Source organism: Kogia breviceps, chromosome 13 (assembly GCF_026419965.1).
Source record: "Kogia breviceps isolate mKogBre1 chromosome 13, mKogBre1 haplotype 1, whole genome shotgun sequence".
Classification (NCBI taxonomy): domain Eukaryota; kingdom Metazoa; phylum Chordata; class Mammalia; order Artiodactyla; family Physeteridae; genus Kogia; species Kogia breviceps.
The window spans coordinates 38,241,203-38,266,599 of NC_081322.1; the positions used below are offsets into that span (position 1 = coordinate 38,241,203).

Below are 25,397 nucleotides of genomic sequence, written 5' to 3' on the forward strand. Positions count from 1 at the left end.
TTCATTCAGTTTTATACCCGTAGCACATCTACCAACTCAAAGTCCTGTTTCCTCTGGGTGCTGGCGTCCCCTCTGGCATAACATGTAACCACAGGTCACCAGGCAGTGAGCGGGGAGTGTGTTACTTATGTCCCCTAGTGGGAATTTAATTGTTCTGTACTACAGAGATTGAGGAAGGATTTTAGACACAAATACCATTTCCTGGCAAGTAATCTTTTACTTCCCACCTACCCCCCCCCAAAAAAAAAAATTCTAGAAAAGTTTCCTAAAAGAGAGAAAAGAAATTTTAAAGATAGACATATTTTTATGATCGAGTTGGGCTTTTTTTTGCTTTGTTTTGTTTCTTCCTATAAACAGTCACATGTCCACTTCACTATATGACTAAGTTGGTATCATTAGGTGGGGACTGGGTGTGTGTACGTCGGGGTGTGCACGTCTGTCGGGATGTGGGTGTGTAGGTACACGTGTATTTAAAATGTTAGAGAAAACATTGCAGCCTAAGGTTGAAGGAAAGAGATGATTTTAAAAACCACCACGTATAGAAGGCAAGCAGGAATAGTGGGAGACTTGTGTTACAGTGACCTAAACAGTCCTTGTAATGGGGTGTCTGCTCTAAATGGACCCTTTGCATCATTGTTTCTCTGAATTAGACGATTCCTTGCTGAAGGCACAAGACCATTGAAGGAAGTAAAGCATCTGGTTTGTTTTGTAATGAGAAGCAGGAATGCAAGGTCCACGCTCTTAATAATAAACAAACAGGACATTGTATGCCATCATCACAGGATGTCCTTCCTTCAACAGAGGGCTGACTGGGGCTGGAGGAAAAGCCGGGCAGGGCTCCCAGCGTAGAGCCCCACTAATTACTGCCTTCGTCTGCCTTCCACTTGCAGCGATCAGTTCCACATTCCCTTTAACTAGGAAACGATTAATGCTCTACACTTTGCAAACACACTCCTCGGAAGTCTGCCTGTGGGTTTTGGGGAGGAGAGAAAAGGCAAAGAAATTTTAATCTGTAGGATTATACCTTCTTCCTATCTCCCTATTTACTAAATAATTGAAAGAGGGAAGTCAGTTCTAGCAAATATGAGCTCCCTTTAGTTAGCAGGAGAAATGGAAGCTTTCAAGTTTGCGGGGAGAAAACGTCTATTTCACAGGCAGTAGCTTGGGGACCAGACAGCTACATCTTATTCCATTCCATGCAAAAGTAATTTCTCTTTTCACGTGATCTTTTCAAGTAAGTTTTGTATGTTCTGTAACTGGATCTGAGCCAAGGAACTCAAACGATTTTAGGTCATTTTTAGGTTTCCCTGAATTTAAGGAATGTGCGCCCCCTTATAAAGCCGCAGCAGGAAGGAGGGCGGTCTGGAGTCTTTAGAATACAATACAGCCCGAGTAAACGCTGAGGTTAAGTGCCCTCAAAGGGAAGTCAGAAGATTCCAAGTAAATGTTGAAATTCAGATACGGAGGGAGGAAGCGCTGGGCGCTCGCGGGCTGGGGGAAAGCCCTGGGGTGAGCGAGCGCTGCACGGCTCGGCCAGGTGTGGCCACGCCCCCACTTCGGGCGGCTGGTAGGAGTGAATCACGAATGGGAAATCTGCGGCAGGGAGGGGGAAAGGGCCGAGCCGCCGGCCGGGTTAACACACACTGAGCGTGCTGCCGTGACACTCGGCCCTCCAGTGTTGCGGAGAGGCAGGGCAGCGCGGCACCTGTCCGCGCCGGGAGTCGGGACACGGGCGCCGGCCGCCGGAGGAGAGGGGCACCGCCGCGGTGCGCGCCAGCCCTCGGCCGGGAGGGGACGCGGAACCCATGCGGACTGTGTAGGCATGAGCGACACTTATCTCAGATGTTGGATATTTGCTTGGAAAAACGTGTGGGTACGACCTTGGTAAGGAACTTGATCTTGTTTTTCATTCTGAAATTGATCTGAAAACTTTTTTTTTTTTTCTCTCTTGGCTAACGTAGTCGTAGTAGAAACCAGAAGGGCTTCTGCTTTAGGGCGCTTAGTACTGTCAAACATTTATAAGGCTTTTTCCTTATGAATCATTAACCCTTTCAGTTCTAGGCATAATTGTCAATTCATTGAAATTTCGGTAGTGGCTCCCGCCCACCCGTCCAGCAAAGTAACTATTCCGCGTTGGCTTAAGTTTAAATTTTGGTTTTATTTTAACACTTATTTGGCATCGTGACTGTACATGTTGCAACTACGTATAAATAAGCACGTTTGTTTAAATCGTGGCTGAGGGAAAGACAACTTCGCATCCGACTTTTTTTATTTAAAGAGAATCATATTCAGGGAGGAAATAAAAGAATGGAAAAGCCACCCTGAAGGACTTGGACAGTGTTATGTTTACATTCTAACAAGGACATGTTCTTACATGGAAATGATACCCACGTTCCTACTTCTTCCCCAACCCGTCTGTATGCGAAAACACTGCAGACGTTGTTTACCTTTTTTTTTTTTCCCTCTCTCTCTTTGGAAAGCATTTTTCCTGCGCGTGAGTAGGGATTTGCGGGAATACCCTTATTCGTTTATAAGTGGAAGCAGAGCTTGTCTTCTGAGTCTTCTATATTTTTTATAACTTAAGTTACAGTAACTGTAGCCCATCAGTGACTTCTGGGAATTCGTACACTTTCAGATTTAAATGGAAAGTGCTATTTGTAGCTGAGGGCTCCTAAAGGAATTCTCTCCAGGGAATTCTATTGAACAGTTTTATGTTTTGTTTTTAAGTTTTTCAGTTTGGCGTGAGATGCCCACAGTCAAAAGAAACTGCGGGGAGTTGCCTCCCCCCTTCCGCCCCCATCTTTCCTTCTCTTTTCCTATGGTCCAAACGATCTCGGAAAAGCTGCAGCTCAGTGATGCTGGCAGGATGCAGCCCTTTTCAGCCTTCCCTGTGAGACGATGAAAGAGATCGCGCTGCCGAGGGGTGGGGGGAGCGAGTTGTTTTGAAAGTTGTTTTGAGTTGGGAGCTGGTGGGAAAGTTCAGTCTTCCCCATTTGGAAAAGGCAGGCTGGGTTCCGCTCCTGCACCACACGCGCTTTCCATTTTTAGCTTCATTCAGAGGCAGACAGAGCTCCTTCCTCTTCCTCTCCTTGTTTGTGACACTTTTCTGAGGCAGCTTTTCCACAGCGCTGAGGGTCTGGCGGCCATGACCCCAGGCGTCCTGGGACAGAGGACTAGGCGCCCCCAACGTTTTTCTGCCGTGAGAGGTAAAGCCAGGGATTGTTTGGAGGTGGTTCTTTTCTTTTCTTTTTTCTTTTTTTAACTTTGTCCCCCAACGTGGTTGCCACACTTTTTTTTTTTTTTTTTTTTTTTTGGACTAAGGATAGCATTTAAAAACCTTGCTTCTCCAAGGCAATCTTTATACGGCTTTCTGGCTTTTACTCAACTGTGCCAAGCACTCTGCATCTGCTTTTAAAGTCTTCAGACGACTGTGTTAGTCATAGCCTCTCTCGCAGGAGCCACAGGACAATGAGGATTAAAGGCCTTTCCTTTCTCTTCCAGGCTGCCCCTAAGTGTAACTCCAGTGCTGTGAAGGTTCCAGGGTTGGCAGAGGGGACTGAGGGGACCATGAAAATGGACATGGAGGACGCGGACATGACTCTGTGGACAGAGGCTGAGTTTGAGGAGAAGTGTACATACATTGTGAACGACCACCCCTGGGATTCTGGCACCGAAGGAGGAACTTCGGTTCAGGCAGAGGCATCCTTACCGAGGAATCTGCTTTTCAAATATGCCACAAACAGCAAAGAGGTAAGCCTCTGGTTTCTTGCTGAAGAAGATTGGCACCTGATGCCAAATCTCCCTACTTGCCCCTGAGGCCTCGTATGTCTGTGAGAATCTTTAAGTATCAGTAAATAACTGATCACTTAATTCACTTCTTTCATTGCTTTCTCTTGCCCTAAATCCATCCCTTCTTATTCCTCCAGCTCTCGACTGTTCCATACGAATTAGTAAACACTGAAATCTTTTGGCAAGTTGACATGTCTTGGAAAAGCTGAATTGCAGCATGGGGTGGGTGAAATTGTCAGCAGCTTTGAGAAAGTTTTCTGGCTCTTCTGGCCCTCGTCCCCCAGTATACTAGCTTTTGAGGGAGAGAAACTTTTTCTTAGAAAAAATGTTTGACATGTTTCTTTTGTCTCTTTTTGATCATGAGATGGCTTTATTTATTTACTTTAACGAGCTAGCTTTATTAGCTGGGTTTCTAAAATTATTCTCAAAACTTTGATGTGTTTATGAACTGAAGTGATGGTATAAATGGAGAAGAGTTTCATGTAAAAGTGCCCTCTGTCCGGATGACTTCAGAGCTAACCCCTGTTTATCTGCGGCAGCTCCTTTGCTCTGACGGGCCTGGCAGGCCAATTTCTTCTTGGCCTCTGAAGTGGGTACACCCTTTGTTGTTTCAAAGGGGCTGAAAACCCAAACTTGGAATGAGCAAAGGATATGTGTTTACCCTTTTCTATAATGATTGTAGCTAGGCGTGATGTTTGGCTGTGAAATAACTTGCAGAACCACCTCTTATTTTGAGAATTCAGCTACTGCAGCTGCTTTCATTGGTCTACTGCCTGCCAGGCTGAGCTGGAGGAATCCACCCGTCCACAGCCCTGCCATCACAACCATTCCCATAGGTCACTGTCCGTCCTATCACTGTCTTCAGAAAGTCACAAAAAGGGGGTCATTTGCTGTAGGAGCCCAGAATTCTATACTGGGACTGTTCATTACAGCCATGTCAAATCACTTTCCTCCTTCCCTAAGGAACAGCATTTGAAGGAGTTGAGAGCGGTTTGGGAAATACTTTGTCTCTTTCCTGTTTGTGTATCTGAGTTCAGTGTTTTTGGTGAGGGGGTGACACAGCTGTCTAAAATTAAATAGAGCAACTCTGCTTTGGGTTTCATTAAAGATCGACTTTTTTTTTTTTTTTTTTTTTCCTGCTGGGAGAGAGGAGGCTGATTTCATAAAAAGCAAAATTTAAATTGTATTTTTATGTGAACATTACCAAAAATTTCACGCCAGAGATCGGCCTTAAGTAATTACACCTCTTTCTGAAAGTAACACCCTTTTCTATAGAAGTTCTCTTAATATGTGGCCCGTGGAATCAGTGTAGAATTTGTTTGGGTATTTAAGGTTTGGCTGTGGCTTTATAAGGTGTAGCATTTTTTTCCCATATCAAATTTGACCAAATATTCATCTGTTCCCAGGTTTCAATTGTGCTGTGTTGCCCCATCCAGCCCCTTGGGATCGAAATCAAAACCTCCATTCTGTGGGTCCTCCTTGCCTTTTAGTTCTGTAGTGTTCTTATCCTCGGTTCAGCTCTTAGCTTAAGTTTTTCAATTTTCATCATTCTGTGTAAAATCATAGCTAAATAGAATGATGCCCTTAGTCCAAGGTCCAGAAAGATAGTCACTTACTTAAGGTATATACTTAGAGCCAGAGCCAGGACTTGGAGCAAAGTTCTTCAGACTTCCCCAACCAATGCTACTTGATTGTGCTACACTGGCCCCTCTTGGTGTCACTGTGGTTTTATTTATCATCGTAACATAACTTCAGGACGATCATTTACTAAGCTTGTTTGGTGTTTTTTTTCTCTGAATGTGTAACTCCCTATTTCATATATTCAGCACCCAAAAAGCATACAGTGCCTGTATTCCTAAGGAGGATCCTTCAAAACGAACCTAATAAGAGATCAGGTTTCTCTTATTCTATTTTCCCCTAGAAATGCTTGAAGAGAGTGGTATATCTGTAGTCCCTCGTCTTAAAAGCAACCAGGAAACCAGCTTAAATGTAATACTGTCTTAAGCTGTCTCTGGAACGTGTACCTGTTATTCTGTTTCTCCCTCCTTCCTTTTTGCACTTTGGGGAAGGAGAGCTCCCTCCAGGTGGTGAAAGAGAACCGTGGAATTGAGCCATTGAGAGTATGAGAGCTGCACACCAGTTCTAGAACAGAAATCTTCAGGATGGGTGAAATGTTTACATTGTCATTATTCAGTTAGTTCTTTCAGTCCCACAAGCTGTGGAAAGAGGAAAAAAGCCTTTGTACTTGTAGTATTCATCTGACTGATTTTTCTTGCCCTTCTTTAAATGTTTTCATTTAAGTAGCGAAGATGTTACATTATGTACTGATGTTCTGACATCCTGGGGATTTTTTTTTTTTTAGCAAGACCATTTTTCATTATGAATTTGTGCTATGTGTCAGCACCTTTTTTTTTTTTTTTTTTTTTTTTTGGTTTAAAAACAAAACATACAGACCATATTTCTGATCTTGACACCCTCATTTTTAGATTTGGTTTAGAATCATTCTGCACCTTTAATGAGGCTGTTCTTACTTCCTATTTCCAGAACTCAAACCAAATATAGACATACTATTCAAAAAACGTTAAAAACTTTTTAAACTGCTGGGTTATTCTTTTAGGGGGATTTTCCCCTTGACCTCCTGAAATAATCTTCTGTGAATACTTGAATACAGAAAGATCGATTTAAACACTTCTGTTCTAGAAGCAGTAGCCGGTACTGAGGTTGCTTACATTGAATTCAGTCTCTGTGGCTCTGAGCCTGACCTCCAGAGTTGTGTGGCAGTGAAACATCAGGCCAAAGATGGGGACTCAGTGTCCATTTTGATTGAAGTCCATTATTAAGCCATCTCTAAAGAGTATCTTGCCATAAGTGCAATTCCCTCTTCATACTGCCTTTTATTGTGGAGACCACGTACCCAGGCATTGCCACATTTCCTTTAATATGAAGATAATTAAGAGGGAAACTTTCCAAAAACATCGCTATCCACTCCACCCCATTTTTTTAAAAATGGGGTGAAGTACAGGCTGAATGAAGTCTTGATCCACTACAGAGCTCTCGTCATCACAATGCAACTATCCTTGTATTCAAAATAGAATTGTAATCGAATGAGTCATTTTTATGGAGGGAGAGGTAGCTAGTAATTTTAATGATTTTAATATAATTGGGGGTGAGGATGCTTATACCACATTTAGACCTGAATGATGTTTCTGCTTGAAACTCACTGCGATGCATGTGTATTCATATATTCTAAAGAGGGAATTTAAAAAAAAAAAAATTTATTCTCCTTACTATCAGACTTCCATTCAGCACCCCCAGTCCACCTATACTAAGTTGTGACATCTTCATTTTGTAAAATGGAAAACACGCCCTGTTTTTTGTCTGCAAGCCTTGGACTTCAGGGTATGTTCTGTAACTGAGGCCACTGACAGATCTGAAGGGGTCAGCCCCACACATAACACACAGTGGGGAAGAGTGGGCAGGCGGGGAAGTGTTGAGGCCAGTGTCCTCTCGCTGGTAGGTTTATGGGAGGCACACAGCAGTCCGTGCCCAGCAGGGATGCTTTAGGACCCTGGTCAGTTCCAGTGAAGTTTCCTTCCTGAACTAGGTGAACACATTTTTAGTCTTTTTAGCTCTGGGAAATTCAAGGCACATACCAGGTTCCCCTGTATCATAGGCTAGCTCCAAGGATAGAACTTTGTTGGCTAAGATTCACATCTGGATCTTTACAGGGCCAGAGGGAGAAGTATGACTTGGTCTCCTACTTCCCACGAAAAACTACCCTGGTTCCGATCCCCAGTCCGGTTACCTGGCTGAGCCCTGGAATCTTAGAATTGGAATCTTAGAGTTGCAGCTCTTATGTGCTCTTTGAATAATGTCTCAGACATGGATTTGAGGTGAAGGTGCTGATTGTGAGATAGGATGCTGGACTGGGAATGGATAGAGATGGTATATAAGCTACACCGTGATTTTGTATCTCTGTTTATTCATATGTGTGAGTTTATATGTACCCAAAGCTCTGTGCATCACACAGCTTAAAATATTAGGGTTCTGTCTCACTTGCAAAGATAATCTAATGTTGAGGCTCTTTTTATTTGTTTGGGACTTGAGGATTTTCACAGACCTGCCTTTCCTAACAAATTATTCTCCTGTCTGGCCCGCTGAGTTTCATTTGTAAGGTTATCAATGACAAGAGCTACTTCCAGTGCTGTCACACAGCTTCCCCAGTGACTGCCCTATAGCTGTGCTCGGAGGTGTCAGGTGGCTTATGTCTACTGCAGATTCCTTTGTGGGAACAAAATGCTAGTTGACTTCTTCTGGACCATAAGAAAATGGTGTATGTTTCTTAGTGTAAGATTGATAGCTGAATACCACAAAGCCCATTGGTTAAAAGAACGGCAATTCAGAAGAAAAACCCTGGCCTCAATGTCATGCTACTTGTTGGTAATCAACCTCTGACCCCCAAGACACTGTCTGCGAGAGACTATAATTTAAAACAAGGTTGATAAACCAGTTGAGTACCTTTTTAAAAATTACTGCTTTAAAGTGGATATGTTGAAAGTATCAACTGCTCATTATTGGCTCACCAACAAATGACATTATTTGTTTTTCCTGTTTGTCATTTTAATATTATGGAATAATCAGATACGAATGCCAAATGATTTGTGTCATAGAAGCCAATTCCATGTGTTTTCCAAATTAATTACTTTGAATAATATATCATAAACAATGAGCCTCTGAATAAGTAAGTCTACTTCAGCTTTAGGATGTATTTTTCTCTCAAGACTGTTCTGAAGTACTCCCGTCCCCCAGAGCTATACTGCCAACATATACCAATAATGATGAACTGTTATTGAAAGGGCAGATAGATGTAAATGAGGCAGAAGAGGAGGATGAAATGAACATCTGCTTTTTTCAGCTCTTGCCAGAAATTCATAACGGGCCAAAAATAACACTAGCGCACCAACCTTGTTTCAACTTGTGTTAGGTATAGGAAATTTTCTTTTTTTCTGTCTTTCCAGTCTGGGTATGCTCCATTGGCTTGTATATTGAATACTAAATTTTTTAAAATTAATTCTTTAAGTCACGTACATGAGAAAGCCTGGTCTGTCACAAGCATTGTAGGTATGCTTATTCCGTATTCATTTAAACAGAGACAAATTATTGATGAGGTTAGTGAGGTGTCAGTGTATATCATAACCAGAATCTTAGATTCCACTGCAGACATTTATTGCTTCATGTATTGGGGCCTACCAGTTCAGGTACACAGTTATAAAGGAGCCACCAGGGATAATAAAAACTGGAAACAAATATGTTTTACCTCCCTTCTTGGTCCATATCAGTAAGGTATTCAGTAAGTGATTTGTAGGCTTTTTGGAGCAAAAAGAAAATGAAAAGAGGAAAGTGAGTGAATAAAAACCAAATCAAAATGTACTGCAAAATGTCAGTAAGGGACTATTACAGAGGAGAAGGAGTTCTTTTGAATAGTAATGAATTGCTTCCTGATTGGTGACGTTTTTTTCCACCCCCCCCCCCCAAAAGAAATTTACGATCCAGGAGGAACTGGTATAGTTAACATGTTTCTTTAGCAAGGCCCTACAAAGTCAAAATGTGTGATACATCCAAGTCTGAGAAGGTCATTTCCTCAGATCTTAGAACCCACAGCTCTCCTCGGCATAAATTCCACTTCAAAGGAAGACTTTTGACCACTGTTGAGCAGAAGATGCTAGAGAAGAGCAAAGTTACTTGAAAGAATTCCCTTCTATTAAAGAGAACTTACAAGTTATAAGAAGAAAAAAAAACTCCTCATCTGGAATGAAAAAAAATATAATATGTTTTGTTTCTGGTTCCTTAGGCCTTTGTGGAACAACCAAAGAACATTATTTTGGTTTCTGAGGTTAAAACCATTTTATTCCCCTTAAGCACACTGTGTTTATGGCTTGAGGGAGAAGAAGAAATAGGAAACTAGGAGCGGGGCTTAAGTGGTCTAACCTTGACGGTCTAGTTCTTCAGTATCTGAAACTCGTTCTAAAATGGAATGGTTACCCTCTCCATTCTCACATAAAAAGTATTAATAAAAAAATAGAGGACCCTCAGTCACCGGAGAATTAGACTGTTTTATACTTGGTTGTATATTTGCTTACGATCTGTGAGTTTAAAAGATGGTCTTCCCCAAAAGTCGAGCTCGTTGTTAATTATGTAGGCACCATTAATATCTGCTTTCCATAGTACAGTTTCATCATTGTTGGTTATATTACCATTTGACAATTCAATTCATTGAAATGAAAAGATTGATTAATATTTTACAGTTGAACTCATTGTTTCATATGTTTTACCCCCTTTAGGTTATTGGAGTGGTGAGTAAAGAATACATACCAAAGGGGACACGTTTTGGACCTCTAATAGGTGAAATCTACACCAGTGATACAGTTCCCAAGAACGCCAACAGGAAATACTTTTGGCGGGTAAGTAGGGAAATTTTTCCAGATTCATTAAGTATTAGGGGGAAAAAATGAAACTAAAACTGCTGGGTCACTTCCTTTTTCAACCTGTCCTGGGGCTCCCCACAAGTATTCAGGGTCCCCATGGACATAGGGAATTCTAAGCAATAGTGATGAACCTGGTTAAATGTTTGGCCTGGGAAACACAGCCAGTAGGTGGTTAGGGAAGGAGAGATGGTCTATATGTGAATCTTAATTTTTGCAATTCATTAGAGCTTTGTGATGAAAGGAAACAGTTTGCTGCTTGCTTCAAGGGTAAGTTCATTTGCATTTCTGTGCAAGGAAGTAGTAATGAGTCACCAAGCCTTAGATTTCACCCCTTGTTGATTTCTTGCTGACTTAACTTTAATTGAATGGACAAGTAATCATAAATGAATTACCTCAAAAATAAATGCCTTTAAGGAAGGATGGGTAGAAGATGGTACTGGGGGAATGGAGATGGACCACAAGACTCATCCTGTTTCAACGCACCTGTACCATGAAACTATTGGGTTTGACAGTTCATAAGTTACTCCCATAGCGTAAGGGAAATGCTTATAATCACTCGGGATGATAAACTTTCCTTTGACATCCAAACAGTCTGGCCAATCTAATTTCCTTTGGAATATCACAGTTAGAAGGGATCTCACAGGACTTCTCTGGTGGCGCAGTGGTTAAGAACCCGCCTGCCAATGCAGGAGACACGGGTTCGAGCCCTGATCCGGGAAGATCCCACATGCCGTGGGGCAACTAAGCCTGCACCACAACTACTGAGCCTGCGCTCTGTAGAGCCCGTGTGCCACGACTACTGAAGCCCATGCACCTAGAGACCGTGCTCCGCAACAAAGAGAAGCCACCGCAATGAGAATCCCGCACACCGCAATGAAGAGTAGCCCCCGCTTGACACAACTAGAGAAAGCGCACGCAGCAAGGAAGACCCAACACAGCCAAAAATAAAAAATTAATTAATTAATTTAAAAAATAAAAAAGGACCTCACAGGTGAACTAATTAGATGGAATCTTTGAGTAAAAGACCCTGGATTAGGATGAACAGAGAAAAAATTGGACTGCTTTCCATTTTCCCATAGATCTCTCTGGGATACTTGGTTTCCTCAATTAGAAAATAAAGCTATGTTTACTAAATTTAAAAGCAGTTTTTTATATACATACTTGCATAAAATGTACATGATTACTGGGAAACTGTCACTAAAATTCTTTTAGAAACAGCTGCATGGTAGCAACAAAAATTGTATTATACTTACTCTGGCCAGATTTACCTAGAATGCTTATATCATTTGGACAAGTATATTTATAAAAGACTTCTATTTGGGGATCACTCAGAAGCTGTTCCTAAGAAACAAGCTTTTTTTTTTTTTTTTTTTAATCTGGGAAGTTTTGTGTTTTAAGAAATGTATTTGACTATTTTCCAAACAAAAGAGATCACTGAGAGTTTTTCACTCTGAGTTATGTGCTCACAATTTTTATTTAATAATTAGTCATGCTTAAAATATATTTAATACCTGACTAATAATGGGCAAAATGTAAGCGAGTTCATTTTTCCCTTTACTGCCAATAAGGTCTTCTCAGAAATGAGCCATAGACATGTGTAATTCTTGGAGCTGAAGGTCAGAATTAAGAAAATCCAGCATAAGTCTCGTTAATTCATGATCCTTTTGAAAAAATGACAAGAAATATTTAAGAACCTCCTATCTCTGTCCCAGTTCCCTGGTTCATTGAAGATTCACTCTAAGTAGCTGAAATGCTTTCCTTGGGAGGATTTCTTGAAATCGGTCCTTCACATGCAAAGGATATTGTAGGAGATAACTTCCCACATGTTGTTAAAAGCATCCTGATTTTGCTGGCAGGAATATGAACATCTGTTGTGAGGAAAGAAAAAGTTTCATGCAAATTACACAGTCAAAGAAGAGAAGGGATGTTCAAGTTGAGAAACCAGTGACATTTCTTGTAACTGTGCTATGAGTCAGCACGTTTTTAATCTTCTTGATATGGAAATGTAGTAAGGGTGATAGGGAGCAGTGTTCATCTGACGTATCATTTTATTTTCTGTGTGTGTGTGTGTGTGTGTGTGTGTGTGTGTGTGACTTCATGGCATTGACATTTCTGTTTTTAAATGAGGATACAGTAAATTGTAGTCCGTGGAAGGCTGACTGGAATCAACACACCCGTAGCTTTAGAAAGCAGTTTCCGCCCAGCGAAGAGTGCAAGAGCGATGGAACCCCATGTTCCTGGAAGTTTGCACATCAGAGTAAACAAACTTGAAAACCCCTCTTGATAGCAGAATTCACCCGGCCTTGTTCCATTTTCTCTTAACAAAACACACCGCAAAAGCTCTCACAAGCTGCTTTGATGAAGCCACATGTATTTCCCCCTTCACAATTTACAGGAAGTTACTCTTAAAAGAAAGTGATTCTGGTGTTTACTGCCCGTGTTAAAGGGACAGAGTTCCTTTTTGTCTGATAACATTTGAGCGAAATACAGAAACACTTTAGAGACTAACATAGCATGTGACTAAGAAGAGAGCAATAACCTGGTGTCCGGTTAGAGCAAAACTTCTGCTATGAACCAGGCCCTATGACTTGGAACCTCTAAGTTGCAGGTAACCAGGTATTTCTTACGTATGCGTTAAGGATCTCTTAAGTCTGAAGACGAGTTGGGTACATCTTAAAAAGAGGGAAAGAGAGAAACTTACTGTGGAAGGGCAAGGATTTTGTTTATGAAGTTGTTTTGTTATAAAGTTTCAGTAAGAATGTATACTTTAATTTTTCCTATTCTTACCTCTACCTTTGTACTGAGTGGTCTGAGGGTATCTGTTAACCAAAAGCAGTATTACTCTAGGGCAGACTTTGAATTCTTCATTTTGCATTGCTTTTAAAGAACAACATGGTTTCTTTCTGTTCTTTTACCAAAAACAAGAACCCTATGGCTCTGTGAGTGGTGTTTTAGCCCAACCTCCTCACGGATAAGAGGGTTCCCTCTCCCCTCCTCTACCTTGAAAGAAAAGTGCAAGGCCGAACACGTTTATCAAGAGGAAAAGTGACTTCTCAGTAGACTGTCTGATGCTGGCTTCTGTCCCAGTGTTCACTTTGTTATGGCAGGTGAAGTTCACCTTGGCCTCACCCAGCATTTCCACAAAAAGGCAAGCTTCCAAGTATTCATATGAGCAAGTGTTACTGCTGGACTTGGAGGCTTGGGGGTGGAGGATGTTTGCATAGTTTAAGCCTTGGGCGGGGGTGTAGGAAATGGCAAGTACAGAGGCCATAGAAAACGTTGAGAGACTCGGTTTGACGTACTCAGTCGGGTTGGTCTAATACCCAGTGACTCAAAGCATTAAAAGTCTGCATGATCGGAACTCAGGTTAGTAGCATTGCCTGTGTGCCATTCACTGTGGTAGCAGAAACAGTACTCGGTGGTTGTTTAGTCCTACTGAGGCAGCTTCTTAAATGAAATCTTGTGTTTCACCCTTCTGTTACTTTTCCCCCAAAGTGAAAAGACACTAAAACTGAAATGGAAAAGGTAACTGACAAAGTGTGCCTTCCCTGTTTCTGCCCTTATTTCTGCTGATTCAAGACAACTCCGGCTAAACTGATTTCCTTTTCTAACCAGGCAAGAAGGGACCAGAAATGAAACCCGGTATTTGCTGGGTTTATTCTCAGAGGTGCCAGGGAAGCTTTTCATTGCTTTGGGGCTTTCTTTTCCATGTCTGTCTTCTCTTTTGGGCAGATCTATTCCCGAGGGGAGCTTCACCACTTCATCGATGGCTTTAACGAGGAGAAGAGCAACTGGCTGCGCTACGTGAACCCCGCACACTCTGCCCGGGAGCAGAACCTGGCCGCCTGTCAGAACGGCATGAACATCTACTTCTACACCATTAAGCCCATCCCCGCCAACCAGGAGCTTCTTGTGTGGTATTGCCGGGACTTTGCGGAAAGGCTTCACTACCCTTATCCTGGAGAGCTGACAATGATGAATCTCAGTAAGTGGATTACAGAACAAAAAAAATTAAGAAATGCCAGTAATGTCAGTTCTGCCCCTTTGCGCTAATAACATGTTGTTTAATGACATGGCTTCATTTGATGGGCCAAGTAGGTGGCTTAAACTAGGGACTGGGAACAGGAAAACAGCTTTTTTAAGTCTCTGTTCCCTATTATGAAACTTGATCATTTAAAAAACACTAAGAGCTACTTTGAATGTTCAGCAAGTTACAGGAAGAAATATATGTTCAATGCTAATCTATCCAAAAGGGGGCAGGTAGGATTATAGTATAATAGAGATTGGTTCTGACATGCCAAGGATGCAAGGCATATAGTTCCTTATTTGTGGTAATTTGTCAGTGCTTAACATGTACATTGAAATATTGTAGAGATGCATATTTTGTTATCAAGTTATGGTCTGATGTGAAACATAAAAGGTTGTTTCTAGAAAAACTCGGAGCTATAATTTTTCAAATCTTATTTGAATATGGATAACCCTAAAGATTTTATATCTTAGCTTCCTTCCTAATGGTAAAAACCTAATTATCTGATCTCCTGATGAGTATTACAGTAACCACCTATCACTTTATCTTAACAAATTCTCAGTTCCTTAGGTTTGCAAGCTTTTACCTTTTTATTTGGTTAAAGTTGGCTATCATGACCTCTCTGCAAAACTCTACTTCATTTTAGTCATTCTCAAGTGATCTCTATGAATGATTTAAGATTTACCATAAAATTCCAACCTGTTGTAACTATTTGGTTGTATATTCTCGGACTGCTAAGTTTCAAAGCAGTTTTTTAAATAGGCTCCTTCTGGTTTAAAAGTTTTGGCCTCTAAATGCTGAAATTTTTGTAACCTTTTGTTTTGATCTCATTTCCAACCTAAGAAGAACAGTACAAAGAATTCCCAGAGACCCTTTAACCAGATTCATCAATATAGTCCATATGCTGTCCCACTCACTTTATCTGGAGGCTAAATTGTTTAAGTTCACACTTTGTCCATTGAGATGAATGTTAATATTAACATAAATTAGAATTTGACTTAAACTTTAGGACCAATTGTTTATCCTAGTCAGGTATAATCCAATTGTACAGCTATTTGGTGCTCATCCCACACTGTAGTTTACTTTTGCTCTCCCTGTGATCCCAAGACTATATTTGCAGTTTTCTGAAAAGCTGGGGCTATAAAAGCTTAAGGACCTCCACCATAAGATCATGTTTAAATTTGTGTGTGTGGTCCTTACATACACACATATAAATGCACCTTGAGCTTCAGGAAGAAGTCTCAGAATAGTTGGAAACAAATTGGCTTTCAGCTTGAGCATGGTGGGTATAATCAGGTCCTGGCCAATGGCGGTGGTTCTTTTCCCTTATCTCTCTTTAGCGCCTCCAAGAGTCTCCATCATGTCACTAGTGCCAAGCACCCCAGGAGCCCTTCAGCTATTTTACCACCTGTAGGTGCCAGGCCCAGTGGTAAAAGGCAACTTATATTCCGGCAGGACATCTCCCAGGAAGATGTGCTGCTTCCTCCTGACTTTCTCAGCATAGCCGGTCACTTCCTCTTGAGGGTCTCCTCCCATTCCTTGAGCTTCATCATTCACGGATTCAGAAAAAGACTTCCATTTTTTATTTTTATTTTTTGAACAGTAATTCCATTTGAGATGAATCCACCCTGGTGACTTCGCTCCAACCACAAAAAAGTTTTTTAACATACATCCCTTACCTCCTGCCAGTCAAAGAAAGGTCTTAAAAGGCCTTGCATCTATTCAAATGCTTATTCTTTGCGTTCAGAAGCAACCGTCAAGTATACTATGAAATGTCACCTTTGTTCCCTCAGATATCCCTTTTTGTTTACGCAGAATTTTTTCTAAATGGTGGTTTAACATTTTCAGGTACCCATTCATTGTCCAGTATTCGTAGTAAAGAATGAGAGTTAACAATAGCCAGTCACAATCAGCCAAGACTCCAGTTGCCTTGTGAAACCAGTTGTCTTAGGTGTGGTAACTGATGATTGAGATGCTGATCAGGAAAATTTCCACTGTTTCATCAGGCCTAATAGGTAGATTGCGTCTTCACATGAGTTGTGTTGGGTTCCATGCTTCAAGCACAATAGAGGCTTGTGTCAGAATCTCCGTGAGGGCTTTAAAATGGCAGTGATAGTTCAACTGGTAGAGTTTTGAGGAGAAGAGATTTGAAGAAAACTGAGGTAAAGAAAAATAAGTAGCCAGAAATCATAAATAGGCATTTTTTTAAAACCAAAGAAAAGGAGTAGGAGCTATCAGGTTTAACTCTTACCACTCCCAAGTTTTTTTGGTAGTTTTTTTCAGTCTATCTAACTAACCCATCTAGAAAACAGTTGACCAGATTATAGACTTCTAAATGTTAATCTGCTTTCTCAGTTTCAGTTGAAAACAGGCTTTGTTTTGCCTACTGCAGAACTTCTAGGTTCTTTCTTGTAGTCTTGGGGGTTCTTATTATAGATCGAAAATGTGAGTCGGCATAATTAAGCCATTCAGAGCCTTCAGAAGCAGTTCACTCTTGAAATGACTCCGTCTGCCTACAGCCATTTAAGATTTAAGAACAAAAACAGATCTTGATTTTCTTTTTCATGTTAACTCAAGCTGCTGCTGAGTGGGAGAGTCAGAAATGACACCAGCTCCACTGATTACTCAGCTGCTGAGGGATGGTTTTTTTTAAATGTACCTTTTCACAGACTCCATGATCGCCACCTTAGAACACCTGAGGGGGGCTGACGTTGCCCTCCAGATATTGTTTTGTAATAAGAAAGAAATGTATTTTTATGAAGGCATAAGAGATATCGAACATATATCATGGATTTACTATATGCTAGGCACACTGTGCTCAGTATTTTGCACAGAAAATTATAAATTCCGACTTTCTGGTTTGTTGACCCAACCGTTAGCTTTTTTTTTAAGTTTTTTAAAAAATTAATTAATTAATTTTTATTTTGGCTGCACCAGGTGTTAGTTGCAGCATGCAGACTCTTAGTTGTGGCATGCATGAGGGATCTAGTTCCCCGACCAGGGATCGAACTGGGGCCCTCTGCATTGGGAGGGCGGAGTCTTTCCCGCTGGACCACCAGGGAAGTCCCCAATGGTTAGCTTTGTGGTAGTTCAATAATCGGATTATGGAGGTGCTCAGTAAGAACACCAGACTAAATAAATAGTAAGGGACAGTGCTACAGACGGACTTAAACTTTTTGCTTATGGCTTTAATTTATTGAATTTTAGAACCAAGACAGTGTTGAAGCCAGTGAAGAAAATTAGGAGACTTAGATGTAATTTGCCACATAAAAATGGCAAAAAGTTATGACGGTGAAGTTTCTGTATTTTCATTTTTTTGAGGGTAACATCTTTCTGTGGATGCCTCCAGATCATTCTTTTTCACCTCAAAATTCCCTCCTGTGGGTGTGAGATACCTTGCCTATCAGCTTTCCAACTTAGTTGTCTCTCTTCCTTTACCATTTCAGCTTTAAAAAACAAAAGTGACAATTTGAACTTCCTGCCTGCTGAGCCTCACTGAAAGACTGATATTGGCCTGATAAGGGGCTATTTATTTTGGTTTAGTGGCTTCAGAAATCCCTCTCCCTCAACAAGCTTTCCATCACTGCCCCCATCAGCATCTTCCCTGATAGTGTCTGGGCTGTGTTTATTCTGGGGCTGCTGGCTCACCCAGGAGTAACTGATAACAGCCAGCAGAGATAACATTCTCTGAGGGGCTCTCAAACTGGAATCAAATCCCTCAAGCTTGTCAGTCTAGAGAATGGATTTGAAGAATTCAGACTCTGGAGTTCCACAGAGTTCATTTCTAGACCTATCAGGTATCAAGCCTGGAGTTCCTCCTCTGTTAAATCGAACAGGGACTTTTTTAAAGACAGTGACTGATACTTTTACAGAGGCTTCAGCCCAGTCCCCCAAGCCTGTCCTCTTTTGAGGCTAAGGCCATGAGGTCCCTGCCTCTCCTGGCATCTACACACACCAACAGCTGATGCCTACGCCTATGGCAGGTGTGCAGGCTGGAGGGGTTGCCCTCCAACTACCAGAGCTGCGACTAAGCAGCATGTATTTTTATTTTACTTTTGGTTTCCAGGGAAGGCTGAGCAGCGAGTGTTTGGTTTTCCCTGCTCTGGCTGGTGTCTTCCCGAAGGCATGGTTTGTTCTGTGTGTTTGGAGGGGCAGTGCTGGCGATGGCCTGGAGAGCCTGTCCTCTCATTGCTGCTGTTCCTGAACAGTCTATTTACCAAGTAATATGCCGTCTTTTGGAATACATGCTTTCATCTTTGCTGCCTGTTTTCTTTGGTGCTCTAAGTAATTGAACTGGCTCAGGAAGTGCCAGCTGTGGTTTGGCAGAGATGCCTATGTCACGCCTTGTGATTCCAGAGGACGGCATTACTGGGAGCCTGGTTAGACCAGAGCCTCAGTGGAATTCTGGTGTTGTCAGCAAACCGAGGGGAAGGGGTGGCATCACATTGCCAATCTGTCTGTTTGGGAGAGGCAGTTTGAACAGGGTTTTATCAAATTTGTACTAAACAAGAATGGAGGCGAGAATTGACGACTGCTTATTACTTGAAATGAGTCTTAATCTTGCACATCTAGTGTGCAGGGTGTGCTGATTTCCTTCAGGTAAACCGTGAACATGAGAATGACTTTTATTAACCTGTGACACCCCGTCCCCGTATTTTTCCACGCCATTTTCATGGAGGACCTCCTACTCTAGGTCGAACAGGACTGTCCTATCATGAGGTTTTTACCATTGGAAACAAAATAACACAAATGGTGCTATTCGTTTTATCGATGCCACCAGTGACCTGGTTTCGCCGAGAAGGAACTGGAGTGGCGAGAGCCTTCTAGAATGAGTGGGCGTTGAGATGCCAGGTGTCCCTCTTGGGGCAGCTGGGGCTCAGGTTTGCTCAAGGAGAGAGCAACTTGGGCCACGTCGCTCCGATTTTCTGTCTCCCTCTGAGTAATCACCCTTTCTTTATTTCAGCGCAAACCCAGAGCCATCCAAAGCAGCAGAGCACTGAGAAACATGAACTTTGCCCAAAGAATGTCCCGAAGAGAGAGTACAGCGTGAAAGAAATACTAAAATTGGACTCCCACCCCTCCAAAGGGAAGGACTTGTACCGCTCCAACATTTCACCCCTCACTTCGGAAAAGGACGCGGATGACTTCCGGAAAAATGGGAGCCCCGAGATGCCCTTCTACCCGCGGGTGGTGTACCCAATCCGGGCCCCTCTCCCGGAAGACTTTCTGAAAGCTTCCCTGGCCTACGGGATGGAGCGGCCGCCCTACATCGCGCACTCCCCCATCCCGTCCTCCACGACGCCCAGCCCCTCGGCGCGCAGCAGCCCGGACCGGAGCCTGCACAGCAGCCCCGGGAACACCGTGTCGCCGCGGGCCCCCGGCCCCCAGGAGCACCGGGACCCTTACGCCTACTTGAACGCTCCGTACGCCGCCGCTGCCGCCGCCGCCGAGGGGCTGGGCTCTTACCCCGGCTACGCGCCGCCCCCACACCTGCCGCCCGCCTTCATCCCTTCCTACAACGCGCACTACCCCAAGTTCCTGCTGCCCCCCTATGGCATGAACTGCAACGGCCTGGGCGCCGTGGGCAACATCAACGGCCTCGGCAGCTTCGGCCTCTTCCCGAGGCTGTACCCCGTGTACGGCGGCCTCCTGGGCGGGGGCGGCCTGCCTCCCCCGATGCTGACGCCCGCCTCCCTGCCCAGCTCGCTGCCCTCGGAGGGGGCGCGCCGCCTGCTGCAGCCCGAGCACCCCCGGGAGGTGCTGGTGCCCGCGCCGCACAGTGCCTTCTCCCTCCCCGGGGCGGCCGCCAGCCTGAAGGACAAGGCCTGCAGCCCCACCAGCGGGTCCCCGACGGCCGGCACCGCCGCCACGGCCGAGCACGTGGTGCAGCCCAAAGCTACCTCAGCGGCCGCGGCGGCCCCCGGCGGCAGCGACGAGGCCGTGAATCTCATCAAGAACAAAAGGAACATGACCGGCTACAAGACGCTCCCCTACCCCCTGAAGAAGCAGAACGGCAAGATCAAGTACGAGTGCAACGTCTGCGCCAAGACTTTCGGCCAGCTCTCAAACCTGAAGGTAGGCCTGGTGTGGGCGGCCCGATAGCGCGGGGTCTGTCCCCGGGAGTGCAGGAGGCGCGTGGGTATTTAGTTCGCCTCCCGCAGGTTATAAATTCCCATTTCCACAGTGTGAGACCTGGGCTGGGCATGGTCGATGCAGCTTTGCTTTTGCCTTTGCTGCTCTGGGTGCGCTGCTCGGGACACGTTGCTTCCCCTCTCCTGAGTGTCTTATGAATGATACACACGTGGGGTTTGCGCTAGAACATCAGTTTCGAGTCCCTGCTTAGCCTATGACTTTTGTTCCTTTAGCCCCAACACCACAGAGTGATGTGAAAATCACATGGGTGTTTGATTTGTTCTAAGACTTCACCTTGATGCTTTTCTTAAGAGGTTTGCGTCCTAAATGCCCGAGAGTCCTTGCACGGGAATGTTCGCTTTTGCAGCCAAGTGACAGCCAAACTAACATGTGTGGCTTCTTCCCAGGTCCACCTCAGAGTGCACAGCGGAGAACGGCCTTTCAAATGCCAGACTTGCAACAAGGGCTTCACTCAGCTCGCCCACCTGCAGAAACACTACCTGGTACACACGGGAGAGAAGCCACATGAATGCCAGGTGGGCAGTGTTTTCTGGGTAGAACTTCCGACCTTTGTAGACAGTGTCTCAGGAGTCGCCCTCCCATCATCCCGTAGCCCACAGTTTAAACCAGCACAAGAATTCTGCCGCCTTTGGGCTGCTGATGAGCTGAGATGATGACACACCAGCTTCCAGTGGTTGGACAGTGGTCTGGAAGGGAAACACGGCCCCATGGGCAGTGTGTTCCCATCGCTCTATTTGCCTAACGCTGCTGCGAGTTTTTTCACCTCCCAGGTTGCTGGGTGTGGGTGGACAGCGTGCCCCTCCGCTTGGCAGCTCTTAACCTTCTGGTCTCGCACCTCCCTTCCCTGCCCCCTTCCCCACGCTGCAGGTTTGCCACAAGCGATTTAGCAGCACCAGCAACCTCAAGACCCACCTGCGACTCCACTCCGGAGAAAAACCTTACCAGTGCAAAGTGTGCCCCGCCAAGTTCACCCAGTTTGTGCACCTGAAACTCCACAAGCGCCTACACACCCGGGAGCGGCCCCACAAGTGTGCCCACTGCCACAAGAGCTATATCCATCTCTGCAGCCTCAAGGTCCACCTGAAAGGGTATTGTCCTGTGGCCCCAGCCACGGGGCTGCCTCTGGAGGACCTGACCAGAATCAACGAAGAGATCGAGAAGTTTGACATCAGTGACAATGCCGACCGGCTGGAGGACATGGAGGACAGCGTTGACGTGACCTCTGTGGTGGAGAAGGAGATTCTGGCCGTGGTCAGAAAAGAGAAGGAAGAAACTGGCCTGAAAGTGTCTTTGCAAAGAAACATGGGGAATGGACTGCTCTCAGGATGTAGCCTCTACGAGTCAACAGACCCGTCCCTCCTGAAGTTGCCTCACAGCAACCCACTACCTCTGGGACCTGTAAAGGTCAAACAAGAAACAGTAGAACCAATGGATCCTTAAGATTTGCAGAAGACAAAAGGTGTTTTGTCTTTTTTCTTAACTTACCACTTGGCGAGTCAGGGTGCCTGTAGCAAATGCTTGTACATAATTCCAGTTCTGCAAAGCTCTCCTGACGGCAGATGGTTTCCCCTCACCTCTCTGGAATTAAAGAAGGATCCCCAAAGTTACTGAAATCTCAGGGCATAAATGAGGGAAAGACAATATATATACATATTATATATACTTATTTACACCCCCATCTATATATTTGAACCTGTGTATTTTGAATATTTGTGTGGATATGTTTGCATAGCCCTCCCATTGCTAAGACTGTTGCCTAGTCATAATTATTTTTTCAATGATAATCCTTCATAATTTATTATACAATTTATCATTCAAAAAGCAATAATTAAAAAAAGTTTACAGTGACTGGAAGAATTCCTTGTAATTTGAGTTAAGTGTTATATTTTTGTCTGGTGGCTGTTCTTTGTAGATAATTTCTGCACATGTTTTAAGTACCTAAGATTTAGTAAACAAATACATTATGTCAGAGGACCTCCCTCTATAGTAATGGTTTGAAAATGAGGTTTTGGTATTGCCAAAGTTAGGCAGTTGATGTGTTCATTCATAGGATTGTATCATTTGAACAGCACTGTATAACTTGGGGGTATGTGTGCAGAATTACCCAGTAATAACTTTGGTAGAAGAAATAAAGAGAGAATCTTGTATGTTTCTGTAGATAGTTCAGCATTTCCCCCCCCCACCAATCACAGATTGACCAGAAAGGCGACAAGAAGGCTTTGCTAATCTGTCTCCCTCTCCAAAAAAAAACAGGGTCAACCCATCCCCCAAAGTCATGTGACCATTCAGAGTGGCCACGAGACTTTGGCATCCCAATGTATTATCTGAAAATGTGAAGAAGACAAAATGCCATGTTTAAAACCACTGCAGAACATTCCCAAAGCACAGGTGGTTTTATGGGTGGGGTGAGGGAGCACGAGTCTGGGTGTTTTTGTTGTTGGTCTTTTTTGTTGTTATGTCAAAATTGCACAAATGTGGTGCTCTACCAGGAAGGATTTGAGTTAGATAGGCTCAGGCCACACTTTAAAAACCAAAAACCAGAAAACGGGTATTCTCGTTGTCTTAGGGTCAAAGCGGGTAATGAACATTCCTATCCCCAACACATCAATTGTATTTTTTTTCTGTACAACTCAGACTTTCCTCAGTATTTGTGTTTTTACATTTTATGGTTAATTTAATTGAAGAAGAAAGGGCATTGCAGAGTTGTTCAACAATTACCTCATTGAGTGTGTCCAGTAGTGTAGGAAGTGATGGCTTCTCTAATGATTTGCTACTCAAGAGGAGAGAGCCAGTGTGCACCAGAAAGCTGGAATGCGTCGCATTCTGTCTCCTCTTCTGCTAAACCCAAAGATGACACGTTGGCATTTGAGGTGTAGCGGAGAATGATGTATATTTATAAATCTATTTATACCACTATACCATGTGTATATATATTTATAACCACTTAAATTGTGAGCCAAACCGTGTAAAAGATCCTTCTTTTCCTAATGCCATAAAAAAAAAACAAAATCAAACCTTTTCTGAGACTTTTTGCTTAATTAGCACTCGATGACCTCACAGTCATATTGGTGAGCTTGGGCACCCCCTTGCTATTGTAAGTGACCCTAAAACATTGGTGCAAAGGTGGGGACTGCATAACAACCAGGGAGAAAGAGATACTTTTTTTACTGTTGTGGGTTTTTTTTTGTTTTTTGGGGTTTTTTTTTGCAGTACGCGGGCCTCTCACCGTTGTGGCCTCTCCAGTTGCGGAGCACAGGCTCCGGATGCGCAGGCTCAGCGGCCATGGCTCACGGGCCCAGCCGCTCCGCGGCACGTGGGATCATCCTGGACCGGGTCACGAACCCGTGTCCCCTGCATCTGCAGGCGGATTCTCAACCACTGCGCCACCAGGGAAGCCCACTTTTTTACGAAGGACAATCTGAGATGGATTTTTTGTTTGCTTGTTTTGCCACATTCTGATGATGCGGTCACACCCAAGCCCCAGAAATAAAAATCCCATCGACCACTGCAACTTTTCTCTCTCTTCCTCTCCCTCCTTCCTAAATAACTGATGTATCACTCATCAGTCTGGTTTATATAGTCAGTATTTTGGTCCATGGCAACTAATGTCAACCTGCAGAAGAGATCAACAAATTTAGGATAATGCAAAGAAACCTAAGAGCCTTACTGATCTGTTCCTTTAAGTAATGAAACTGACAGTTTTTTATGGTATTTTTTAATCAGTGTTTGACAAACACAGTCCTTAATTGTAGGTAAACCAAAGCATCACATTCTGACGTTGACACCAAATACTTTCTATTCCCAATTACTCATCTGTTCTCTTTTTCCCCTTTCATGCTTTCTCATTAATGGGAATTTTTCCTGAGACCTGCACAGTGGCTTGAGACTTCTTGATTCTCTTTACCTTCTGACTTTCCCTGAGGCCTCTTACATGTGAATGTTGAGCCCACAATCAACAGTGGTTTTTTTTTTTTTTTCTTCTACTCAAAAGTTAAAACCGACCAAAGTTATTGGCTTTTTACTTTGCTAGAACAACAAACTATCTTATGTTTACGTACTGGTTTACATTGTTATTTATGTGCAAATTGTCAAAATGTAAATTAAATATAAATGTTCATGCTTTACCAATGCTTGTCTAGTGTCTTGAGTGAAGGGTGAGTGAACGACACCTTAACCATACTGCAAGGGTGGCCCCCAAACAAATTCTGAACGTGACACAATTTGCCTCTATCCTGCCCACATCCCCCCACCCCGACCCTTCTTCCCCCTCAGAGATGATTCCCTAATTTCACCTCCTCTATCGGCGACTGCTGTAACAGGGTTGGTCTCTTGCCTCTCTCATAACTCAAAGATTTTTCTCTTTAATTATGAGCTATAAAAGTGCCCTCTAAGGAAATCATTTCAAGCATTAGCCAGTAAGTAGGGGAAGATTTGTTTGCTTTTGTTGGACTTTTTGTTTGTTTCACTTTGTTGATGGACATGGGATGGTGGCGAGGTGAGGAAGATGAGATCAAGTCCAGAAATGCCGTCCTAGCCTTGATCCAGCGTGTATGTGTGTGGACTCAGCCAGCTAATGGGTGAGGGACTCTGGGGAGCCCTGGGAACCTGAAGAGCGTTTTGCCCATTGGTGGTATCATTTTTGCTTCGGTAGCCAGCATTGAGCACCCCACAGGGAGTCAGGGCTTTTGTGCTTCTGTATAGTCTTCCTGCTCTCCATCCCATTGTATCTTTTTCCTTCACATCTTAACTCGGGGAAGTAGATTTGCCACTTGTGCATTTAAAGCAAATTTCAAGAAAGCTGTTGTTTGACCAGCCTCTGGGCATTGTTAGTATGAAGCCCAGGGATCATGGTGGCTTGGCCATGTGGTCCCAAGGGTCATATGTTGAGAGTGAGTCTACTTGCTCATCCACTAATGCTCCAGTAACTTATCTTTCTCCAGTCA

General features: G+C 43.5%; 1 protein-coding gene across 3 annotated transcripts; it reads left to right on the forward strand.

The window, feature by feature from the left end:
* Positions 1-1,618: 1,618 nt before the first annotated feature.
* On the forward strand, positions 1,619-24,580 carry PRDM1 (PR/SET domain 1). Of its 3 annotated transcripts, none has more exons than XM_059083844.2 (7): positions 1,619-1,884; positions 3,502-3,750; positions 10,131-10,250; positions 14,007-14,259; positions 19,265-20,376; positions 20,841-20,969; positions 21,322-24,580. In XM_059083844.2, the coding sequence occupies exons 1-7, from the start codon at positions 1,843-1,845 to the stop codon at positions 21,892-21,894; spliced, it is 2,478 nt and encodes an 825-aa protein (XP_058939827.1). In that variant the 5' UTR covers positions 1,619-1,842; the 3' UTR covers positions 21,895-24,580. The 3 variants fall into 3 exon arrangements, with proteins under 3 accessions (XP_058939827.1, XP_066867639.1, XP_066867641.1); XM_067011538.1 differs by lacking the exon at positions 1,619-1,884 and adding an exon at positions 3,054-3,206; XM_067011540.1 differs by lacking the exons at positions 1,619-1,884; positions 3,502-3,750; positions 10,131-10,250 and adding an exon at positions 13,590-13,640.
* Positions 24,581-25,397: the final 817 nt, after the last annotated feature.

Excerpts from the sequence above, each read along its gene's own strand:
- PRDM1 (XM_059083844.2), top strand. The coding sequence starts at position 1,843 with ATGTTGGATATTTGCTTGGAAAAACGTGTGGGTACGACCTTG. Across the intron at positions 3,751-10,130 it reads ATGCCACAAACAGCAAAGAG|GTTATTGGAGTGGTGAGTAA; the intron begins GTAAGCCTCTGG and ends TACCCCCTTTAG. Across the intron at positions 20,970-21,321 it reads AGAAGCCACATGAATGCCAG|GTTTGCCACAAGCGATTTAG; the intron begins GTGGGCAGTGTT and ends CCCACGCTGCAG.